At 47.5% G+C, this 21,356-nt stretch overlaps 1 protein-coding gene across 1 annotated transcript; it reads right to left on the minus strand.

Annotated features, from left to right (window-relative positions):
* Positions 1-7,908: 7,908 nt before the first annotated feature.
* Positions 7,909-19,579, minus strand: PROKR2 (prokineticin receptor 2). The gene is made up of 3 exons (XM_041733121.1): positions 19,474-19,579; positions 16,810-17,404; positions 7,909-10,919 (listed from the first exon to the last, which is right to left on the minus strand). The coding sequence occupies exons 2-3, from the start codon at positions 17,265-17,267 to the stop codon at positions 10,223-10,225; spliced, it is 1,155 nt and encodes a 384-aa protein (XP_041589055.1). The 5' UTR covers positions 17,268-17,404; positions 19,474-19,579; the 3' UTR covers positions 7,909-10,222.
* Positions 19,580-21,356: the final 1,777 nt, after the last annotated feature.

The following is a 21,356-nucleotide window of genomic DNA, read 5'->3' on the forward strand; positions in this document are numbered from 1 at the left end:
TTCACTTCAGGGTCCTTGAAATGATTTATAGAGGAGACTTAAGTTACTGGTGAAGAGCATGTGTTTTACAGTTGGACAGATCGGGGTTTCTGTCCCCCTTCTGACACTCATAGAGAGCATGACCTGGGGCAAGTTGCTCAACCTCTCTGGGCTTCAGTTTTCTCATCTATAAAATGGGACTCGTTTGGTTTGTACCAAACAGGGTAGTTGAAGAGTTAAATGAGCTAGTGTGTGTTTCTTCCAGCCAGTGGTGAATGTGTTGGTTCTTCCCTCTGAGTCTCAATATTAACATAAAACAGAAGCCCACACCCTCTGTCTTGCCAGGTTGTTGTTCAGAGGTGGGACATGCCAACTGCTAAATAATGCAGCCAGCCCGTGATTTTTGCAAGCGTTGTTATGGCAACCATATTTTCTAAAGTCGCTAAAAGTTGGCAAAGAATGTGGAACTGGGACTAGGTGACAACACAAAGTGATGGGATGACATAAATAAACCTAGAAAGAAAAAAGAGGCAGGAGCTAGGGGTATGAGATGCAGGTAGGAAAATGTGCACTAAAGTCAGAGCAGGACAACTGTGTCTGAATGGGTGCTGGGAATCTGTGCACGGTCTGGACAGAATGAAGGATGTAAACTCAGAAAGGGCATCACTACGTGGTCCGCAGCCCTCCCTATCAGGGCTGCCTCAGCCATTCTGCTGCTTGTTGGGCACTGTCTCCTTTGAGTGTCCTAAGCAATTGGACCAAAGGGACCTGCCTTGAGCTTTGCAGTTCTGTGGTCTTCCTCTCTTTTGCTTCTGTCCCACCTGCCTGCATTTCCACTGGGAGCTCCCTGGTGGAGCCGTACCCTCGCTGTCCTCTGTAAGTCCGCAGTAAAGCCTGGCATCAGGGAAGTGCCAGAGATCCTCCACCTCTAGGAGTGGGAGAAAGTCAGAGTCATGATCTCACTTCTAGGTGGGTAGCTGGAGTAGCATGGTGGGAGCCATAATGCCTTGGCAACTGCCAGGTGGATACCTTGTGAAGGACTTAAGAAACTTCCCTCTCTCGAGGCCAGGATAGAGCCCAGGTGATAGAGCTGAAGCTCTCAGGGATGCAGAAGAAATGAAGGACCTACCATGAGAGGTATGATGCATGTGCTGTTTGCCCACCCCAGACTCATTTTCTGCCCTCTCTGTTCTGCTCTGAGCTTGGAGACTGACCCTAGGAGTGGCATTTTGGGGGCTCACATGCCAGCTGGATTCCTGTTGGGTTTGACCTATGGGAGTTATCGGAGACTGGCGGGCAGCAGGAGAGAGAGGTCAGAGTATAACATCCCTGCCCCCTGCTTTCACACTGGCTCCGTCCCTCCAGGAAATGTCCTCTCCCCAGCCTGCAGCTCTCTTCGGGCTCCTGTGCCACCATTTCCTTCCCTTGCTCTCCTGTCCCAAGGGCAGTAAAGCTGCCTCTGCTGCTGCTGTCTGGGAGCCCAATCACCTCTTGTTGGTTCCCTTAGCCACACCCACACTTCTGTAAGCAGTCCCTCCATTAAAATCTTCATATTAAAACCATCTGACTGGTGCATGGAGAGAGTTAAAGGCACCAGAGGTCCCAGTCTTTGTGGGATCAATTTTCTGAGGCAGCAGCAGTGCAGGTGAGGGGGGGAGAAGGAGGTGGAATAAACTTGGGACATACGGAGCAGGACCCAGGAATCGAGCACAATAGTAGAGCTGGCTCACACGGTTCTAAATTACAGGTTATTGCTACCGGTCTGTGCTGGTGCTGAAACCAGGGAGACATTCTCTGGTGATGGGAAGAGGCAGGGGTCTTGGGCAGTGGAGATACACTGGGGACACAGTTCACTCTGGGAAATCCCTGGGCATTTAACAGGACTCATCCCAGTGGGGTGGGGAGCCCAGACCTGGGCATGAGACCAGAACCAGCCAGCCAACGGTCTGAGAGTCATGAGATAGAGCCAGTTCCACCAGAGAAATTGGAGTAGGATGAAGGCAGGGAGGTTGAGGGTCATTTTCATGCTCTTTGGGGAGTCTGAGTAGGGATGAAACCAGGGGCATGTGGGAAAGGACACGTGACACAGAAGCCCACACCCTCTGTTTCACATGTTGATAAATGTAAGGTGACACAATCATAGCTCATGATTATGTAGTTTTGCCTTACTCTTTAGTGATGGTAGGGGGAAGGAAAAAATTCTAAAAATGGGCAAAGACACTTGAAAACTGTTTCTGGCACATGAAGGGAAATCACAGAATGTTTAGGAAGTGAGTTGCTGGTGTGTTACCCATAATAGAGGAATTCTGTTGGTAATATATGATATTGACTGGGCTGGCATAGCATCATCTGTGGACCAGCCTCTCGGCCTGCTGGCCTTGTGTCAGGGGAGTTTCTCTCAAGTCTAAGTTATCTACCTGGCGGTAGCCAGGGCATCATGGCTCCATCTCCACCCCTTCTCACTTTGCCGCTGGTGACTCAGGAATGCTTAAACACCATACTCCCTGCCATGACCCAGATGCCTCTGTCCAGGCATTCAGACAGGGCTGAGGCGGGGGCAGACTACATTTCCCTTTCCTGTCCTGTCCCCTTATCCTCTCACCTCCACAACAGAGTATGAGAGGAGGCTGGAAGTGTAAAGTTTTGGTAAAAAAAAAAAAAAAAGTCAAGTGTGTAAAAAATCTCACTTTCTGTCTCTATAACAAATTTAATTCTTGAGCTTGACTTGCACATTTTGGAGAAAATTTGATTTTTTTGCATATATATATGTGCATATATATATATACACATCTGTATCTGGGGTTTTATATTCTATTTCTTTGGCCTACTTATTGACTATAGGTTCACAATAAATATTGGTGTCTGGTAGAAAAGCCCCTTCTTCAAAAAGGTGACTTAGATTGAATTTTGGAATAAGCTTGTCAAGTTTACTACTGATTTTTGTTTCCAGATCTTATAGCCAACTACCTTGTTCTACTCTTTTATTAATTCTATTAGTTTCTACTAGATTCTTTTGGTTTTTCTGTGTTGACAATTATATTATCTGCAAAAAAAGACAATGGCATTTTATAATTCTTATATATTTTTTCTTATTATGCTGACTTCTACAGGTTGAACAGAAGGGATGAAAGCAGACATTTTAAAATCTTGTTCTTACTTTAAAAGGGAACTTCTCTTTCTTCTTTTTTTTTAAGGTTTTATTTTATTTTTAAAATTTTTTGGGCGCCTGGGTGGCTCAGTGGTTGAGTGTCTGCTTTTGGCTCAGGTCGTGATCCCGGGTCCTGGGATCGAGTCCCATATTGGGCTCCCCATGGGGAGCCTTCTTCTCCCTCTATGTCTCTGCCTCTCTCTGTGTATGTGTCTCTCATGAATAAATAAATAAAATCTTTAAAAAAATAAAAATTTTTGAGAGTGTGTGTGCTCACATATGCACATAAGCTAGGGAGGGGGCAGAAGGAGAGGGAGAGAGTGAATCTTAAGCAGGCTCCATGCCCAGCCCAGCACAGAGCCTAACGTGGGGCTCCATCTCATGACCCTGAATCATGACCTGAGGCAAAATCAAGAGTCCACACATAATCAACTGAGCCACCAAGGTGCCCCCTCTTTCATTCTTATCATGGGACTACCACTCACTTTTTTAGAAACTCTATGTCTACCCAAAGGATTTGCCTCACCCAGGATCTACCCCTCTTCCCTTGGCAGTACTTTCTCTGGTGCTGAGGAACTCCATCTATAAGAATTTCCTGGGGCCTCCAGAAGGCCGTTAAAGGCCTTTGACATTCCAGGTCCCACAGAGGATGAGCTTTTCCTTCCAGATCTTCTCCCCATCTGTGTATTTTATAGGCATACCTCTTCACTTTCACATTTTCCAGTGAGCTGCTATTAAATGAGGTGGAAAAGCATGTGACTATATGTTCTCTCTCTTGATTTCTCCCTCCCTACTTCTCTTTCTTTCTTTAAGGAGAGAGAAAACTTTTTAAAAAGATATTTATTTATTTATTTATTTATTTATTTATTTATTTATTTGAGAGAGAGAGAGAGAGAGAGAGAGAGAGAATGAGCAGGGTGAAGGGCAGAGGGAGAGGGACAAGCAGATTTCTCCATTGAGCAGGGAGTCGAACATGGGGCTTGATCCTAGGACCCAGAGATCATGACTTGAGCAGAAGTCAGCTACTTAACAACCGAGTCACCCAGGTACCTTGAAAGAACTTTTTTGAACTACTCCTGGATGAGGTTAGGTACCTTGTGCTCCCAACAGCTGTCCTCAAGGGAGTTCTGATAACAACTCACATTTCACTTTGCCCGCCCACTGATCTCACTCCTACATCAAGGACTTCCAGGAAAGGCACAGGTGGGGGGGATTTAAACATCTTTACATGATGAAGTGAGATGACTTACAGGTTTCAGCATGCTTCCACAATCAAGAGTGTCTCACAGAACCTGGCAACCAAGATGGTGGTCCTTTCCACTGCTGGTTCACAATATCTCTGGGTCATATGCAGGACTCTTCTTAGAGGAGCTTAAGGAAGAGTGAGCTTGGGGAAGCATTCCACTGGTGCCTCCCTGTTTTTTGATCCAAGGCTTCCCCATAACTTAGATATTTCTATTGTGTCCCCACATCCACCACCTAGATTTAGCCCGTAAAATCAGAAAGCAAGGACAAATATCTTTGGTGTTCAACTAACATTTTTTCTTTCTTTCCTAATCTCATAGGGACTAGAAGGAGTAGTGTTTGTTTTTTTCTTCCTCTATGGAAAAGACTTCCCCTACATCATAATCTCTTTCGTGGATGTCATTAAACTTCCTGGCTGAGGCTTAATGGTGGAAGGGCATCCTCACATTATGGAAAAAAATCCTGTGATTTGAACTGGCCTGGTATGGTTGGGAGTCCAAGATGACTAGAGATTGAGATCACAGAAAATAAAAATTCTCTGGTTTGATAACCTCAAAAATATGATATCCATTTTATATGACACAATGTTCTGGACTCATCTAGAAGAAATTCTGTTCCTACAATTAATCATCCTAAAATAATAGATAGTATCTATTGCCTGCTTATGATGTACTAGGCATTTTTCTAAGATATATATTTAGTCCACATATAATCCTATGATGTAGGTATTATTATTACTCCCATTTAACACACAAGGAACTAAAGCCTGGATAAGGGGTAAGGTATCTTCCAAATGCACATGGTTAAAGAAGAATTACTGTTTGAACCTGATGCTGTATAATTGTGCATCTCAGGCTCTTTCAGGCCATCCCCCTCCCCTGGCCTCTTTCTTCACCCTGCTCTTCATCCTGCTGCCCGAGTTTTCTCTCCCTTTAAACATTCTGAATTCTTTGTGCCAACCAAACAATTCACCATCCTATCTCATTTCTCCTCCCTTCTACATCTTGATTCATTCTGGCCCCTTTGCCTTGGATGCCCTCTCCCCACCATTTACCAAGGTCCAGGGCTCTGCCTAACTACCCCGCCACCCCAAGCCTTCCCTGACTCCCTTGGCCAGAAGGAAACTGTCTTCTGGATTCCTCCCATTTTTGTGTTTACAGTGTTTCCACTTCGACGTAGGATTAAGCACATGTTATTTCAAAAGTCATCTTAGGATTCAGGTTTGCATCTCCATCATATCAGCTCCTCCCTAGTAGGCAGCACAGACACTGGCTAAATGGGTGGAAGCCACTTTTTTTGCACACAGTGGACCATCCCTAAAGCAGAGGTCAGCCAAAGGATTGTGTTGGATCCAGAGCTGGGATTAACATGATTAAACAAGATTAAACAAGATTCTGGAAATGACCTCTTTCATATCAGCCTGTGACTCATCTGTGGAAATTTAGTATAAGAGTCAGTAAAAAAAAATGCAAGGACCTTGTGTCTACATGGCCTTCTGTTTCAAGGGCTGACCTTCCTGCTTCTTGAAGACAAACCTCTGCCTATTTCCCTGCCCAGCAATTACTTATTCTAAGTTCCAATGAATCTCTTGCCTGCCACCAGTTTGTTACATCTAAAGAAAGTGCCAAGTACCTTTTTTTCATACTAGCTTATCTCTTAGAAAAATCGTCCCATATTTGGAGCTCTTTGAATACCTGTACAAGGTTAGGTGGTGCAAGGAACTCTAGGAGGTAATATGTCCTTGGTTGGCGTACCTGCAGAGGGAAGTTGATCTGGTGACTGGAAGCCATTTGCTCCTTGGGAAGTATGAAGAATGATCACTGCTCGAGGCCAGCTGGTAGTGACTTGGGTGAAAATTGCACACTCTGCCTTGGGTGGCCCCAAACTTTGTCTTTGAATATGAACACACTCTTCCTCCCACTACCTGCTGTTCCTTGGGTTGGGGTCATCTTTCATTATGATCTGCTTTCCCACATGCTCTAGTATCACTCTTAGATAGTTCCATGTACATTCAAATCAATGTGTTCTGATCTCCCCCAGGGAGGGCATGTCTCTCATGGGGAAAAGAAACACAGGAGCATCAGCGGGGCCCTGCCATAATTCTCTTTGGTTTCTCTGGAATCATGGAGTCTGGATTATGAAGTCACATGGATGGGGTGCACTCTTTGCTTGCTAGGGGGAAAGGAGGTATCTTTTGTGCAACTCATGATTCTTTCAGGTCAGAAACCAGTTTAAATGGCCCTTTTTTTCTTCCTCTATGGAAAGGACTTCCCCTACATCATAATCTCTTTCGTGGATGTCATTAAACTTCCTGGCTGAGGCTTAATGGTGGAAGGGCATCCTCACATTATGGAAAAAAAATCCTGTGATTTGAACTGGCCTGGTACTAAGCATTCTTAGAGATGCTCATCTCCTTTGGGCTCTGGAACACAGTGACTAAGCTTAATGGTGGAAGGGCATCCTCACATTATGGAAAAAAATCCTGTGATTTGAACTGGCCTGGTACTAAGCATTCTTAGAGATGCTCATCTCCTTTGGGCTCTGGAACACAGTGACTAAGTGCAGTTCACTGGACCAGAGTTAGACCTTGGGGTAATGTTTTGCCTCCAACAGAGGTTAGCTTTGTGTCCTGAAGCAAGTAATTTCTCATTTGGAATTTAGATCTCCTCACCTAAGCAAGGAGTAAGTTGAATCATAAGCCCTCAAAAGGACATTTTCTGCTTTGGAGTGTGTGTGTGTGTGTGTGTGTGTGTGTGTGTGTGTGTGTGTCTTCTTGAGCCCAAGGGAAAATAATGGTTAAATTGAAGCAATACACTTCAAAGCCATCATTTTCCCCTATAAATGAAACTCTTTTTTAAAGTTTTCCAATCACCTCCCATATGTCACATTCTCCCTCCTAAGTCTGGAATTGGTGTTTATGCCTGAGAGTATTTATTTTTTTTTTTTATTTTTTTTTTATTTTTTATTTTTATTTTTATTTTTATTTTTTTAAATTTTTTTTTTATTTATTTATGATAGTCACAGAGAGAGAGAGAGGCAGAGACACAGGCAGAGGGAGAAGGCAGGCTCCATGCACCGGGAACCTGATGTGGGATTCGATCCGGGGTCTCCAGGATCGCGCCCTGGGCCAAAGGCCGGCGCCAAACCGCTGCGCCACCCAGGGATCCCATATGCCTGAGAGTTTAAAGCCATTTTTTGATTTCTTTAGTTTGAGAATCAACTTATTTGGATATTGGATGCTGAAAGGAAAACCTCTAATAGCTTCATCCCAAAGTCATCTTTTCTCTTATTCTGGCCAAAGAAATGGACCTGGATTGCCAAATGAGATAAAATTTGCCATATATAATAGTATGTATAAATGTTTATATAGCCAAGCTCATTAAAAGTATCTTAAACTTATTATCAATTCATCTTGAGAAGAAGAGAGGAAACATAAGTGCAATTAATTTATTATTTATTACTTTAACACCAGTTAGGTGAATGGACAGTCTCCATGCAGACAGTAGTATTCATTACACAAACAAGACAATTTTAAAACAAAGGGTAATAGAGGCACTGAGTAGTTTTGCATGCATGAATCCACACCTGGGCTGTAAAGCTTGAGGGATGTAACCAACGGGAGGCTGGATGCTGGCATGAGCTATTCTAAATATGCCTTCAACACGTTGCTTCTCTGTTCCAGGGTTGAACTGTTTAGGTTTATATCTAGACATACTGTTTATATCTAAATATATGAACATATATAAAAGATTAGTGGGGAAAACACTTGAACACTGTGGTTAAGATTCCATATGTTAATTATGTAATTAGATAACAACATAACACTTATTCACTGGAAAAATCACAAATATGCACTGATATTTACAAAAGCTGTTTCAGTTAAATTTAAATGAAAGGAGGATGGTACATTTTAGGATAAAAAGGAAAAAGGGGCTGAATTCTTTTGTCAGACACAACTGTAGCACAGTCTACTCTTAAAGAATCTTTTAATTAGGAGAAGAGTCAAGATGGGGGAAATAAATAAAAGCACAGTTGTATGTATAAAAATGCAGATAACCCCAAATACTTGGTTGCTTGGCTTTAAAATGCATTGTGTAATTTTTGTAAACTTAGAACTTGCAAACCATTTGGCTTACGCTAATATTAAAGTCAGTGCGCATCTCCTGAGGTACAAATGATTGGGTTGAAGGTGAGTGTGCTGGTTTGTGATGGAAGGAAATGTTGGTTGGAGCTTCACTGTTGGGTAAACAAACCAACAATTAATTTAAAAAAAAAACACACACAACCAAACAACCCAATAACCCTTTCTCTAGAGAAAAGTAGGAGTTATCCCAATGGGGACGGGTCAATCCCAAACCAGGTACCATTTGTAGTCTCTGCTTTAAAATGAACCAGGAAGGATCAAGAACATAGATATATAATCACCACAGATGTATAATAATACAAACATTGTGCAGCCCTGGGCTGTGCTGCTTTACGACATGCAGGGAAGATTGTCAAAACTTTTGAAGACGATGGTGGCAGCAGGGGCGGGCGGTCTGAAATTCTGAGGTTAAATCTTCCTCATTATAACCCAGGACAGGGGTTCCTTTTTCTGCCCCAGGGGACAGGCTGTACTGTGAAGGATTCAGGCAGGGGTCTCTGGTCCAAAGACAAGGAACGAAAAAGTGGGAGTGTTTCTTCACATTTAGTCACAGTGGATGGGGGTTCTCTTATCCAAACTGTTCAATAGCACGTATACATTCTCACCACTGGTAGAGTTAAAAAGCACTTTCACAAACTATGGCCTCCATGGGCTCTTCCAATAGTTCTGGAAGGTAGATAGCACAGCTGTTTTCATCACCCTGATTTCAATGAAGCAGAGTAAGCATGCAGGTCACATGGATCTTAGAATTCAGGCTTGAACCCAGGCCTCTCCTTTCCAAGTAGAGCTCATTTTGTTTGTTCTCAAAAAAGAGGATTTGTTGTAGAAAGTGATCCAGACCTTAGATCGCTAAGTCACTTAGACCTCAGCCACATAGATTACGTTTATTACCAGTGGCAAGCTCCACCCCTTCCTCTGTCCCCAGCCTCCCTGACATTACAGCCCCAAAATCCTTTACGCTCAGGTGTCAGGGACTGGATGTATTCCTCATTTCAGGACCACATATCTTCACCCAAAAAAATGAGTTCTCAAAGCATCAGTGGAAAAGAGATATCTTGGACCTTTCCTTTGAAATTACAACATTGTACATAACCAATGCCCTGGTTATGAGAAAATATTTTTTTCTTGTAGCCAGAATCCTAGAAACTATCCTTCGGAGGTGGGGGGAGCCGAGTGGGAAAGTTCAACGTGATGGCATGAGCCCTCTTCCCATGAGGCAGTAAACCCCACACTCTGATGTTTATGTTTCTGCCTTATGTTTCTGTCACACCTAAGTGGCTTATTCTCTCACCTTTTGACCTTCCTGCATTGATAAGATACAGAGTGAGGGCAGGGAGATAGAGAGTGAGTGCAGATAACCATCAGAGGCCCTTGACTGGCCATCGCTTGGTGATTCCAATAGCTACTGCCATTTTTCTTGTTATTTTATTTTCTCCCACAGTAGGAAATGGGTAAATGTCAGCTCCTGTTGATTCAGCCAATCTCACTGGTGTGGCCAGCACACAGGAAGCTAGGCCAAAGTCAGTTTCTGTTACCTGTCTTGAGTCCCACCATCTTTCGGGACTGAGAAGCATCCAGTTCCTTGAGGGCAGTGAGGAGGGGAACACGGTTGTCCTTCCTTCAGGCAGCCAAGTGTGAACTTGGTTACGGGTGGATGATGCTCAGAGTGGTCGCTTTAGGGTTTTGGGCTGAGGAACACCAGCAGGTCACTTCAGCCTGATACAGTCCACCTCTTCCGTGGCCGGCATGCCGCTGGTCTTGAGGTCCAGGTCGGCGCTCGACTTGCTCCCGTGGTGGGAGGGACGCCAGTGGAGCAGCATCATCCTCTTGAAGTATTTCATGGTGTTGTTCTTGACCGTTACAAAGCACACGGTGTTGATCATGCTGTTGCTCATGGCGATGCACTCGACCACGTAGAAGGCTGTGAGGTAGTGCTTCTCCTTGACGAACACGGCGGGGAAGAAGTCGCGCACGATGGTGAAGCCGTAGAAAGGCGCCCAGCACAGCACGTAGGCCGTGAGGATGCACATGAGCACCAGCACCGTCTTTCTGCGGCAGCGCAGCCGCTTCCGGATCTGCTCTGTCTGGAAGCCTGGCACGGCCTTGAACCAGAGCTCGCGGGAGACCCTGGCATAGCACAGGGTCATGGTCACCACGGGGCCCACGAACTCCACGCCGAAGATAAACAGGAAGTAGGACTTGTAGTAGAGCTGCTGGTCCACCGGCCAGACCTGGCCGCAGAAGATCTTCTCCTGGCTCTTGACGATAAACAGGACCGTCTCCGTTGTGAAGTAGGCCGACGGGATGGCGATGAGGATGGACACCAACCAGACCAAAGCGATCAGGAAGGAGGCCGTTTGATAATTCATCCGTGGCTTCAAGGGGTGAACGATGGCCAGATACCTGGTGTGGGGAGGCAAGCCGTCAGTAATAATGATGTGTGCTGGGAAACATTCGTCTGGAACTAAGCGCAAACACACCGCAAAAGCAGACAGAATGGCACAACGAGTCCCTGTGTAATTATCCGGCTTTGACAAGCTTCGTCCTATTTTAGCAACATCATTTGGCATTTGGAGTAGCGCAGCGGTTTACTGGAAACAGCACAGGCTTTGGTCAAACAGGTGGACTAGATCCCAGCTTTCCTCCTGACTGGCTTTGGGGTCTGGAGTGAATCACTCAGCCTTTCTGAGATTTGTTTCTTCAAACGCAACATGGGATAAAGTGACACCTACCTTGTGGGGCTGCTGTGAATATTAAACATGAGCATGTTTGTAAAATGCTTCGGATGTAGCAGATGTTCAATGAATATAGGCAGCACTATTATTGTTCGTCCTATTGATACCACCTTGGCTTTGTCTTGGCATTCTGCCCAAGAACCTAATACTTTCAAAACTCTTTATTCCAAATAATCATGGGTTAGAGGTGAAAGGAGGACTCTGAAGCTCTGAGAGAGGTGGGGACCTTCTCAGGGCAGTGAATTAGGGCTGTCTCTCTCCTCCCTTCAGGTGTCATCCTGTATTACAGAGAAGGAAGGAGAGTTCAGGTGGGCTTGGCATGGAATCTAAGGAATCTGTCTAATGAGAGAAGTAAATGATCTGACCAAACTCAGTGCAGGGACCAGAGTCCAGGCTCCTGATACAAAACTTTTACACCCACCTCCCTGGGCTGTCTCAAACTCAGATGAGGTGTGTGACATTGCCTTGACATCATAAAGCAGCACACAGCATGAGGCTTTATCCTGCTCTTTCCAGTGAGCAACACTGCCTGGGAAAGAGGTTGGCACCCTTTGTGGGGTGGGCATGGGAAGGCAGTCAAAATAGGCTGTGTTACTGAGCAAGCCTTCACTGTAGGCAGCTGATGCTTATTCCTGCTGAGCCCCTGGAGCAGACGTGGTTCACCCAGGAGTGAGAGGGAACTGGGATATTTGTATGCCAACAATTTTAAGTCATTGGTGAGGGAGACAGAGGAGGCCTTCAGACAAAGAAATGCAGGTGTTGGCTAGTGGGAGTGGACAGGTGTGCACCGAAGTCACAATAGCAAAGGGATAAGACAGGGGCATCAATTGCATCTGCTACAACCTGGTAAATACACAACAGGTTGCTGGTCCTGCTGCGTGCCCAACCAATGTATATGGAAACAAGTAAGGGAAGGCACAGGCCTTGACCTCAGAGACCTTTTCTTCCAAAACTAGAATAACCAAATGATAGGTTAAGAGCCAACTTGAAGAAAGACATAGTCATTATGTTAGTGATGTAGTCTGGGAATGCTTCATGAAGATATTAAGATTCTGACCACCTCCTATTCACCCTGTTGATGAAGGCAGGATTCTCCTGACCTAAATAGGAGATGAGTGACCACACAACACCTGATGCCGGGCAGATGAGGTCAATAGCAGTTAACTAGTCTCATATACTTTCAGCCAAGGAAGAGGGACATTGCCCACTATGCAGGGCCACAGGGGAGCTGTACTCAGAAATAAAACGAACCAGCGGAGGCTGTGGGCAGCAGGCGCTATAGTGACAAGAGGTCTGAAGTGACCCTTGACTCCCATGGGAGGATGTGATTGGCTTGTTTGAATAATTCTGCCAGCTGGCAGGGAGGGGAGACCCATCAGGTTGAGGACTGAGGGTGCAGCTGGTCCAGCTGAGACAGGAATAACAGGTCAGGAGCCTTTCCTGCTGGATGAAGGGGTATACGTGGCAAGAACAGGGGACTTCATGGTTAGGGACCTTGGGGGCCCTATGGGGCTTGAAGGTGTAAAGCAGCCCAGGGAATTTTAGGCTTTATAATACAAGAGCCTAATAAGTAGCACTCAGGTTCTAAATCAAGTGAAAAATAAGGCAAATGATAAGAAGCATGGATGGTCAAACTCTCACTTTGTTAGAATTAGATAGTGAGGCTTTCATCTGTGAGCATAGGGACCGCTTCATACTCAATTAGATAAACCTACAAACCCTGACAATAGCAGGGGTGGGAGAGACACAGGCCTCCCTGTGCACTTCACTTTACTCTTTGGTAAGACATGTCTGTCCTATGATGTAGAAATATAAGAAGGGATATCTATGAGTATTTCTGGATGCCACAGTCAGAAGAAGAGTGAGGTTCATGTGTGGAGGACCTAGAAGAGATGTTATTTCAACTCATAGGGACCCTAGGAGAGTGTGGATCTCAGGAAATGCACATCTAAGCACAGGGAGGGTAACAGAGACCTTGTGGATGTCCCTTTTCCCAACAGACAAGTCATGGAAAATAATCAGTTTTAACAAAGTGCTATAGCTTCCAACATGCTTTATGTATATATGTTTACCCTCTCTGAACCGGACAATAATAATAACTCTGCTGAGTTATTATTATTTCCATTTCACAGATGAAGAAACTAAGTCCCAGGAGCATAAGGGATTTATCCAAGTGCACAGCTTGGAACCCAGATGTTCTCAGTAACTCCTAGGCCAGCGTTCTTTCCTTTCGGGCTTATTTGATAGCAACTCTGCATTTTGGAACATCTTTTAGAGTGAGGAAGATGTTATTGGATGATAAAATATTAGAATATAAGAGTTGATGATAGAATAAGTAGGAATGTAGAAATTCTCTCTGGCATTGGTTATTGAGATACTTTTCATGCTGGGACTATATTGGGGTAGAGGAGGGAGAGGGAGGGAGAGAGAGAGAGAGAGAGAAAGAGAGAAAGAGAGAGAGAGAGAGAATCCTGAATTAGTTCTGCTTCCAAAGTCCTCTTGGCTACCTGCACAGCATTTCCAGGATAGCCCTCACCTTTGCACCTCAGGCTCTGCTTCCCATGCTCCAGTGGATAGCTATACACAAAAGAACGAAACCAGACTAATTTCTTACACCATACACACAAAAAAATTTAAAATGGATTAAAGACCTAAATGTGACACCTGAAACCATAAAAGTCCTAGAAGAAAGCACAGGCAGTAATTTCTCCGAAATCGGCCACAGCAACATTCTTCTAGATATGTCTCCTGAGGCAAGGGAAACAAAGGCAAAAATAAACTCTTGGGACTATGTCAAAATAAAAAGCTTCTCCACAGCAAAGGAAACAACAAAACTAAAAGGCAGCCTCTGGAATGGAAGAAGATATCTTCAAATGATATATTTAATACAGGGTTAGTATCCAAAACATATGAAGCATTTGTTAAACTCAACACCCAAAAACCAAATAATCCAATTAAAAAATGGACAGATGATATGAACAGACATTTCTCCAAAGAAGACACCCAGATGGCCAACAGACACATGAAAAGATGCTCAACCTCGCTCATCAGGGAAATGCAAATCAAAACTACAATGAGATACCACATCACACCTGTCAGAACAACTAAAATCAAAAACACAAAAAATGACAGGTGTTGGTGAGGATGTGGAGGAACCTTTATGCGCTGTTGGTAAAAATGCAAACTGGTGCAGTGACTGTGAAAAATAGTATGGAGGCTCCTTGAAAAGTCAATAGGGACGCCTGGGTGGCTCAGTCGCTTAAGCATCTGCCTTTGGCTCAGGTCGTGATCTAGGGTCCTGGGATGGAACCCCGAGTTGGGATCCCTGCTCAGCAGGGAGTTGCTTCTCCCTCTGTGCTCCTCCCCCTGCTTGTGCTGTCTCTTGCTAGCTCTCTCTCTCACTCAAATAAATAAAATCTTTTTAATAGAACTACCCTATGATCCAGCAATCCCACTACTGGGTATTTACACAAAGAATACAAAAACACTAATTCAAAGGGTGAACACTAATTCAAAGCACCCTTGTGTTTATTGCAGCATTATTTATAATAACCATATGAGGGAAACAGCCCAAGTATTCCTTGATTGATGAATGGATAAAGGAGATGTGGTATGTATATATAATATAAATATGTATCAACATACATATATACGCATATATATTAGTGTATACTGTGTGTTTGCGTACACACACTCATAATGACTATTATTCAGTCATAAGAAAGAATGAAATCTTGCCGTTTGCAATGACGTGGATGGAGCTGGAGAGTATAATGCTAAGGGAAAGAAGTCAGAGAAAGACAAATACCATAAGATTTCACTCATATGTGGAACTTAAGAAACAAATGAGCAGAGGGGGAAAAAAGAAAGAGAGAATTAAACCAAGAAACAGACTCTTCACAATGTAGAACAAACTGGTGGTTACCCAAGGGGAGAGAGTGAGGGGATGGAAGAAACAGATGATGGGGATGAAGGAGTGTACTTGTGATGAGCCCCAGGTGTCGTACAGAATTACTGAATCACTATACTGTACACCTGAAAATAATATTATACTGTATGTTAATTAAATGAAATTCAAATAAAAACTTAACTTAAAAAAAAAAGAAAGAATGATGGTAATCGTTCCAGCCTGGGTGATGGGTGGAATGGTGTATCTGGCACCACTCTTTATGTTTAACTGGATGGTTGCTTCCTAAGAAACTCCTATGTTGCCAAAACCCCCTAATATTATAAAGATAAAGGTTTCAATGGGAGAAAGAGGATGAGAACAGTGGTAACTCTCACCTGAGTGAGCATCAGAATCACTCAGGGAATTGGATAAAAATGCAGATTCCTGGGGCCTAGCACAAGGGATTTTCGTTCCTTTGGGCTGTGTGGGGCCTAGGGATCTGCCTTTTATCACTTGCTCTGGGGAATTTGGTATAGTTGGTTGACAGTTACATTTTATAAACACTGGTTTTAGGGCTGCAGAGCCTCAGAGCAGTAATAACAAAATTGTTTTTCCTGCAGGAATTATGTTACAAAAGAAGATAGCTCCACTACCTCTATGTGTATTTCATTATGGAAAATAATCAACTGGTTGATTAAAAAGAATGACAAATCTAAATAGCACCGAGAACAAGGAAAAAACTGAAGAGTTGAAAGGAAACCAAAAAGAAAAAAGATGTTCGAAAAAACACATCATCAAAATGAGTTTTGACACTCCATGGACAAGAGGATGTTTTACACATCGCCCCCCTGGAACATAGCCAGTGGTGGTCTGACACTGACCTACAGCTATTTACATAATTAAAACGTGTGTAAGATTTGTCATAAGCTGCTACTATAAATTTTATAAATTTTATAAATATATAATAGAGCAAGGGCTTGCAGAACATCTCATGCAAATGTATGCAAATGAGCACGTGGATGTATGCAAGAAAACAAAGGGAAGGATGTCCTTCCCTCTTTTCTACAAATAGCTGTTACCTTATTTCAAAATCAGCTCTATAACAAAGCCACCAGAAAGAAAAGAGTACAATACTCTAGGATCCCGTTTTTGTGAAGTTTAAGAACAAGCAAAACTAAACTATGCTGAGTGAAAGCAGATGGGTAGGGTGGGAGGACTGACTGGTCAGGGGGACAAGGGAGTTCTCTAGGTGATGGAAATGTTCTAGGGCTTGATTTGGGAATGGTTGCAGGAAAAACTTGGCACGTGTTATCCCGAGTGGAAGGGCCCGTGGTGAAGTCTCCCATGGCTCCTAAGTAGTAAGTTGCCTACACTTGCTGCTTTTGCTTTTGTACTTGAGGCTACTCACAGTCATGTGGCACGCCTATCTGTGGCAGATGTGGCATCTGCAGGCACGGCCCAGAGCTGGGGGTGCTCAGGAGCCTCAGTCTTGACCATGTTTGGGGGGACCATGAGCCACAAGCAGAGATCTGTGTCTCCTCTTGCCCCAGATAGGTGAGCAGGCATTCAGATCTGCAGCAGCACCCACCTGTCAGAGCTGAAGTGAGGGAAGGGGCAGCCTGGCCCAGCGCCCATCTTCACCCCGCCCCGCTCCCACCAACATCCTCACCTGTCGATAGCGATGGCCAGCAGGGCATTGGTGGAGACGTAGAGGGAGACGGTGCGCAGGTAGTTGACGGAGGCACAGAGCACATGGCCGTGCTCCCAGGAGAGCTGGCGCACCACGTAGTAGTCCATCTCGAAGGGGCAGCAGATGATGGCCACCAGGAAGTCAGAGATGGCCAGGTTAGCGATGAGCAGGTTGGTGAGGTTGCGCAGCTTCTTGTAGCGGGCGAGGGCAGCGATGAAGACAAAGTTGCCAATGCCGCAGACCAGCATGATGCCTGCCAGTGCCACACCGATGACGATCTTGGCAGCGAAGAAGGTCCGGGTCTTGGTCATGTCCTCCTCCTCGTCCAGAGGGAGGTCGTAATCACCATAGCTGAAGTTGAAGGGGAGGGAGGAGGTGTGATCTTGAGCTGGATTGATGTTGGGTGCAAAACTGGTGTTTCCATCCTGGGCTGCCATGGTGAAGACTGCAGGTGGAGAGGTGTGTGGATCGGAGCACTCTGAGCCGAGGGGTCCAGACCTCCTGTGGTCACGACTCACTGAGCCTAGCACCCTGCCCACATCCCTGAGGAGAGTCAACACGCCATCCTGGGGCTCTGGAAGGAGACACAACCAGTGGGCAGCATGCAGGAGAACACCTGGTAGTATTCTCCAGGTGTACAGGCCAACCAGACCCAGTGACTACCCTTGGACTGAACTACCCGGGGTACAGGCGGAGGAGACATGAGATTTGGAAACTGGGAAATCTTTCACTGGCTGTCAGAAGGTACTGGCATAGGAAGAATTGGACTCTCCAAAGATATCCAAGAAGAACCTGCAACTTTGCCCTTTACCCAGAGGCCAGGACCAGTGTGACTGGTGGTCACGCTCCCTTTTCCCACCATCAATTCCCACAGGGGCTTCTAAAAGTTTTATAAGCCTGCTCCCTGCAGCCGGCCCAGGCTTCCACGGGAGTCACAAAGTTGAGCCATCTGTTGGTCAAGGACAATGACACCCGAGGACTGAGACATGGCAGGGTCGGTCTTTCCTCCAAAGCACTGCTCCCTATGTCTTGGCCAAACCTTGGACGTGCAAATCACCAAATCCATTTTCACATGAACTGGCTGAGTCATCTTGGGCCAGTGATTTATACTGTCTGAGTCCCCATCTTCCTGTAAACCAAATTCCTGCTGTCTAGCCTGGCCCGTAGAGGGGGCTGGATGGAGTGGGTAGGATGAATGAATGAGGCTCCACCCCAGGATTCTGCAGGTGGAGGGGACTGTGGGGGGGGGGGGGGAGGGAATTCTCTTGCTGCTTCTCTGTGCTTTGGGAACCAGATCTAAAAAGAAATGATGCTTGGTCTGCTTCTCCTCCCTGCTCCCACTCTTCTGATCAGCGCTCTGTCCCCTTCACCAGACTCCTACCTGGTTCCCCACCAGACCCCACCCTGACCGGGAGGCACTACATCCTGTCTGAAAGTGGTGGTTGCTCCACTTTAAGGGAAAGCACCCCCAAGGAGGGAGCGAGTGGGTCGGTGAGGGAAGGTGGGTGGGTGAGGACCCAGGAGGGCCTGAGGGCTGGACTGTCCCTCTTGGCGGAGTCCTTTATGCTCTCAATACCTCCAGATGCCCATGACAAGGGGCAATAACGTCTCCGAAGTACTGAGCCCTCGGGAGGCGGAGCACCATTGGGTTCAGGGCGTCGGAGGGCCTCAGAACCGACCCCCTCATGCCCAAGCCTGCAGAATGAGGACCCCTGCCATCCAGCTGTGACCCGCCTCTCCCTCTCCCCGCTGAACACAACTGAAAGGGACCCCAAGTGCGGGATGCTGGCTGCAAGGCTGGGACCAAACTGGACAGTGGGTTTGGCCCAGGCCTGTCAGAGCAGGGCAAGAGCGAGGGACAGGAATCGCGCAGAAGGGACAGCAGTAGGGGGGCCGGGCCACTGCAACCTGCGGCGCACCCGAGGTAAGGGCCCCTCCGACCATGGGGTCCCAGCGGCGTCCACAGCGGGACCGTGCTCCGTCCGGGTCCGCGGAGCCCCGATCCCGCAGCCAGCGCCCGGCGGGAGGCAGGCAAGCGGGAGTCGCGCCGCCTCGACCTCCGCGCTCCGAGGCTCTCAGCGCCCAGACCCGGAGGAGAGCGCGTGAGCCGGGGGCGCCCCCGCCCCCGCCCAGCCCGCTCCAGGAGCCTCTCCCGTCCCCGGGCCTCCCGTCCTCACCCCCGCGCGGCCGCGCGGTCCCCGAGGCGCCGCCCAGCAAGGGCGGGAATCGAGTCCGAGAGCCAAGCTCCCCAAGCCACGCGTGCGGGGCCCCCGGACGCCAGGAGCGCTGCGGGTAGCGGCAGGACAGGCGCGCGGGAGCCTCCGCAGCCGCTTCCCTTCCGCGGTACCTCTCAACGCGACGCCCCCCGCCCAGGCCCTGCCCTGCAGCGTGCGGCTCGCCCGCCGGCCCCGCACCCCTACCCCGCGCCCGCGCGCCCGGTCCTGGCGGGCCGGTGCTGGGTGCGGACTCCCCGCGCGAACCCCCGCTCTTGGAGCCAGCCCCGCGTGCCCCGAAAGCTGCGGGCGGCAGCGCCACCGAATCCCACCCCCGCCCGAGAAGGAAGTGGGCGTCGGCGCCTCCATCCCGGGCGACGCCCCCTCCGCACCCAGCGAGACCCCGGACCGAGCCGAGCCCCGCGCCCACCTGCCGGGCCGCCTCCTCCCGGCGCGCTCCGCTGCCCTGGCCGCTCGGTCCCGTCCCGGGGGACCCCGACTGGCGCGTGCCGCGGCGCTGCGGACCGGGTGTCCTCTCTTCCTCGCTCCAGCGCGCTTCCCCCGCGCGTCGCGGTCTCCGTCTTCCCGCTGGAGTTGGCGCCCCGCCCCCGCAGCTCCGCTCGGCGCCTCGGACCCGGCCCGGTGCGCCCCGCCCCCGCCCCCGCCCCGGCCCGCGCTCGGCTCCGCCCCGGGGTCCGCAGCCGGCCCCCGCCCCGCCCCGCCCCGCCCCGCCCCGCGCCGCGCCGTGGCACGGGGTGGGCGCTCGGCTCCTGCACCTCGTGTGCCCCGGCGCGGAGTTCGGGCTGCGGGGGCGCGTAGCCCCAGTCCTCCGGGTTGGCGGCGCGCAGCGGCTTCTGCGTCCTCGCACCCGAGCGTGCATGCGAGGCTGGGTGCTGGGGCTAGGTGCTGCGGATGCCAAGGAGCCGGCAGGGCCCTCCGTGCTCCGCTGGGGCGGCTCGCGGGGGTCTTTGGTAGGGGCCCCGGGCTAGCGTCCTCTCCTGCACGAGGCTACTCTTTCGGGAGCAGACTGGGGTACATTCCGTTGTGCCCGAGGGCTGGTGCTGGGGAGACATAGGGGTGCAGAGGGGGCCCTTTAGGGTGGGTGGTGGTGGTGGAGGAGGAGGAGGCCCCCGAGGAGCAAGCTGGGGATCCCAGATAGACTGCCCTGCTGAAATCTCCTGCCCGGAAGTCCTCACCAAAACCCTTCGATAGCCACCACTGCCAGATTCCTTGGCCTTTCAAAGACCATTCTAGCTGGGCCTCTGCCTGCCTGCCTGGAGCCCTGTTTCTGGAGCACTCCACCTTGCTTGCACCAGGCTCTGATTTTAGACAGTTTCTATTACCTCTCTGGTCCTTAGTTTTCTTACACAGATTGGACAGATTCCTTATATAGATTGGGAAGGAAGAAATAAAGTGATCTGTGTTGCAGATGGCATGATGTCTTTAGAAAATCCAGAGGAATCGACAAAAAAACTTCCTGGGACTAATAAATGATGATAGCAAAGTTTCAGGATACAAGGTTAATATAAAGAAGTCAAATGCTTTGGGGCGTCTGGGTGGCACAGGTGGTTAAACATTGGACTCTTGATTATCCCTCAGGTCATGATTTCAGGGTTGTGAGATCCGGCCCTCACCCTCAGGGGGTTAGGCAAGAAGCCTGCTTAAGATTCTCTCCCTCTCCCTCTCCCTCTCCCTCTCCCTCTGCCACCCCACCCCAATCTCCCCCTCTCTCTCTGAAAAGAAAAAGAAAAAGAAAAAGAATTTAAAAAGTCAAATGCTTTCCTAGATACCAGGAAGGAACAAGTGGAACTTGAAATAAAAAATACAATACTATTTACATCAGTAACCCCCAAAATAAAATACTTAGGTATAAATCTAAGAAAATATGTGCAAGATCTATATGAGGAAAACTACAGAACCTTAATGACAGAAATCAAAGAAGAACTGAATAAATGGAGAGATACTTCATGTTCTCCAACAGGAAGACTCATTATTGTCAAGATGTCAGTTTTCCTCCACTTTATCCATGGAGTCGATAAAACCCTGATCACAGTGCAGCGAGTTATTTTGTAGATATCAACAAACAGATTCCAAAGTTTATTCAAAGATTCAGAATAGCTACCACAATATTGAAGGAGAAATCAAAGTTGAAGGACTGACATTACCTGGTATCAAGGCTTACTAAAGCTACAGTAATGAAGGCAGAGTGGTGGGGGTGAAAGAATAGACAAATCAATGGAAGGGAACAGAGAGCCCTGTGGAAATAGATCCACATAAATATAGTCTTTTGATTTCTGACAAAGGAGAAAAGAT

Source organism: Vulpes lagopus, chromosome 18, assembly GCF_018345385.1.
Source record: "Vulpes lagopus strain Blue_001 chromosome 18, ASM1834538v1, whole genome shotgun sequence".
Classification (NCBI taxonomy): Eukaryota; Metazoa; Chordata; class Mammalia; order Carnivora; family Canidae; genus Vulpes; species Vulpes lagopus.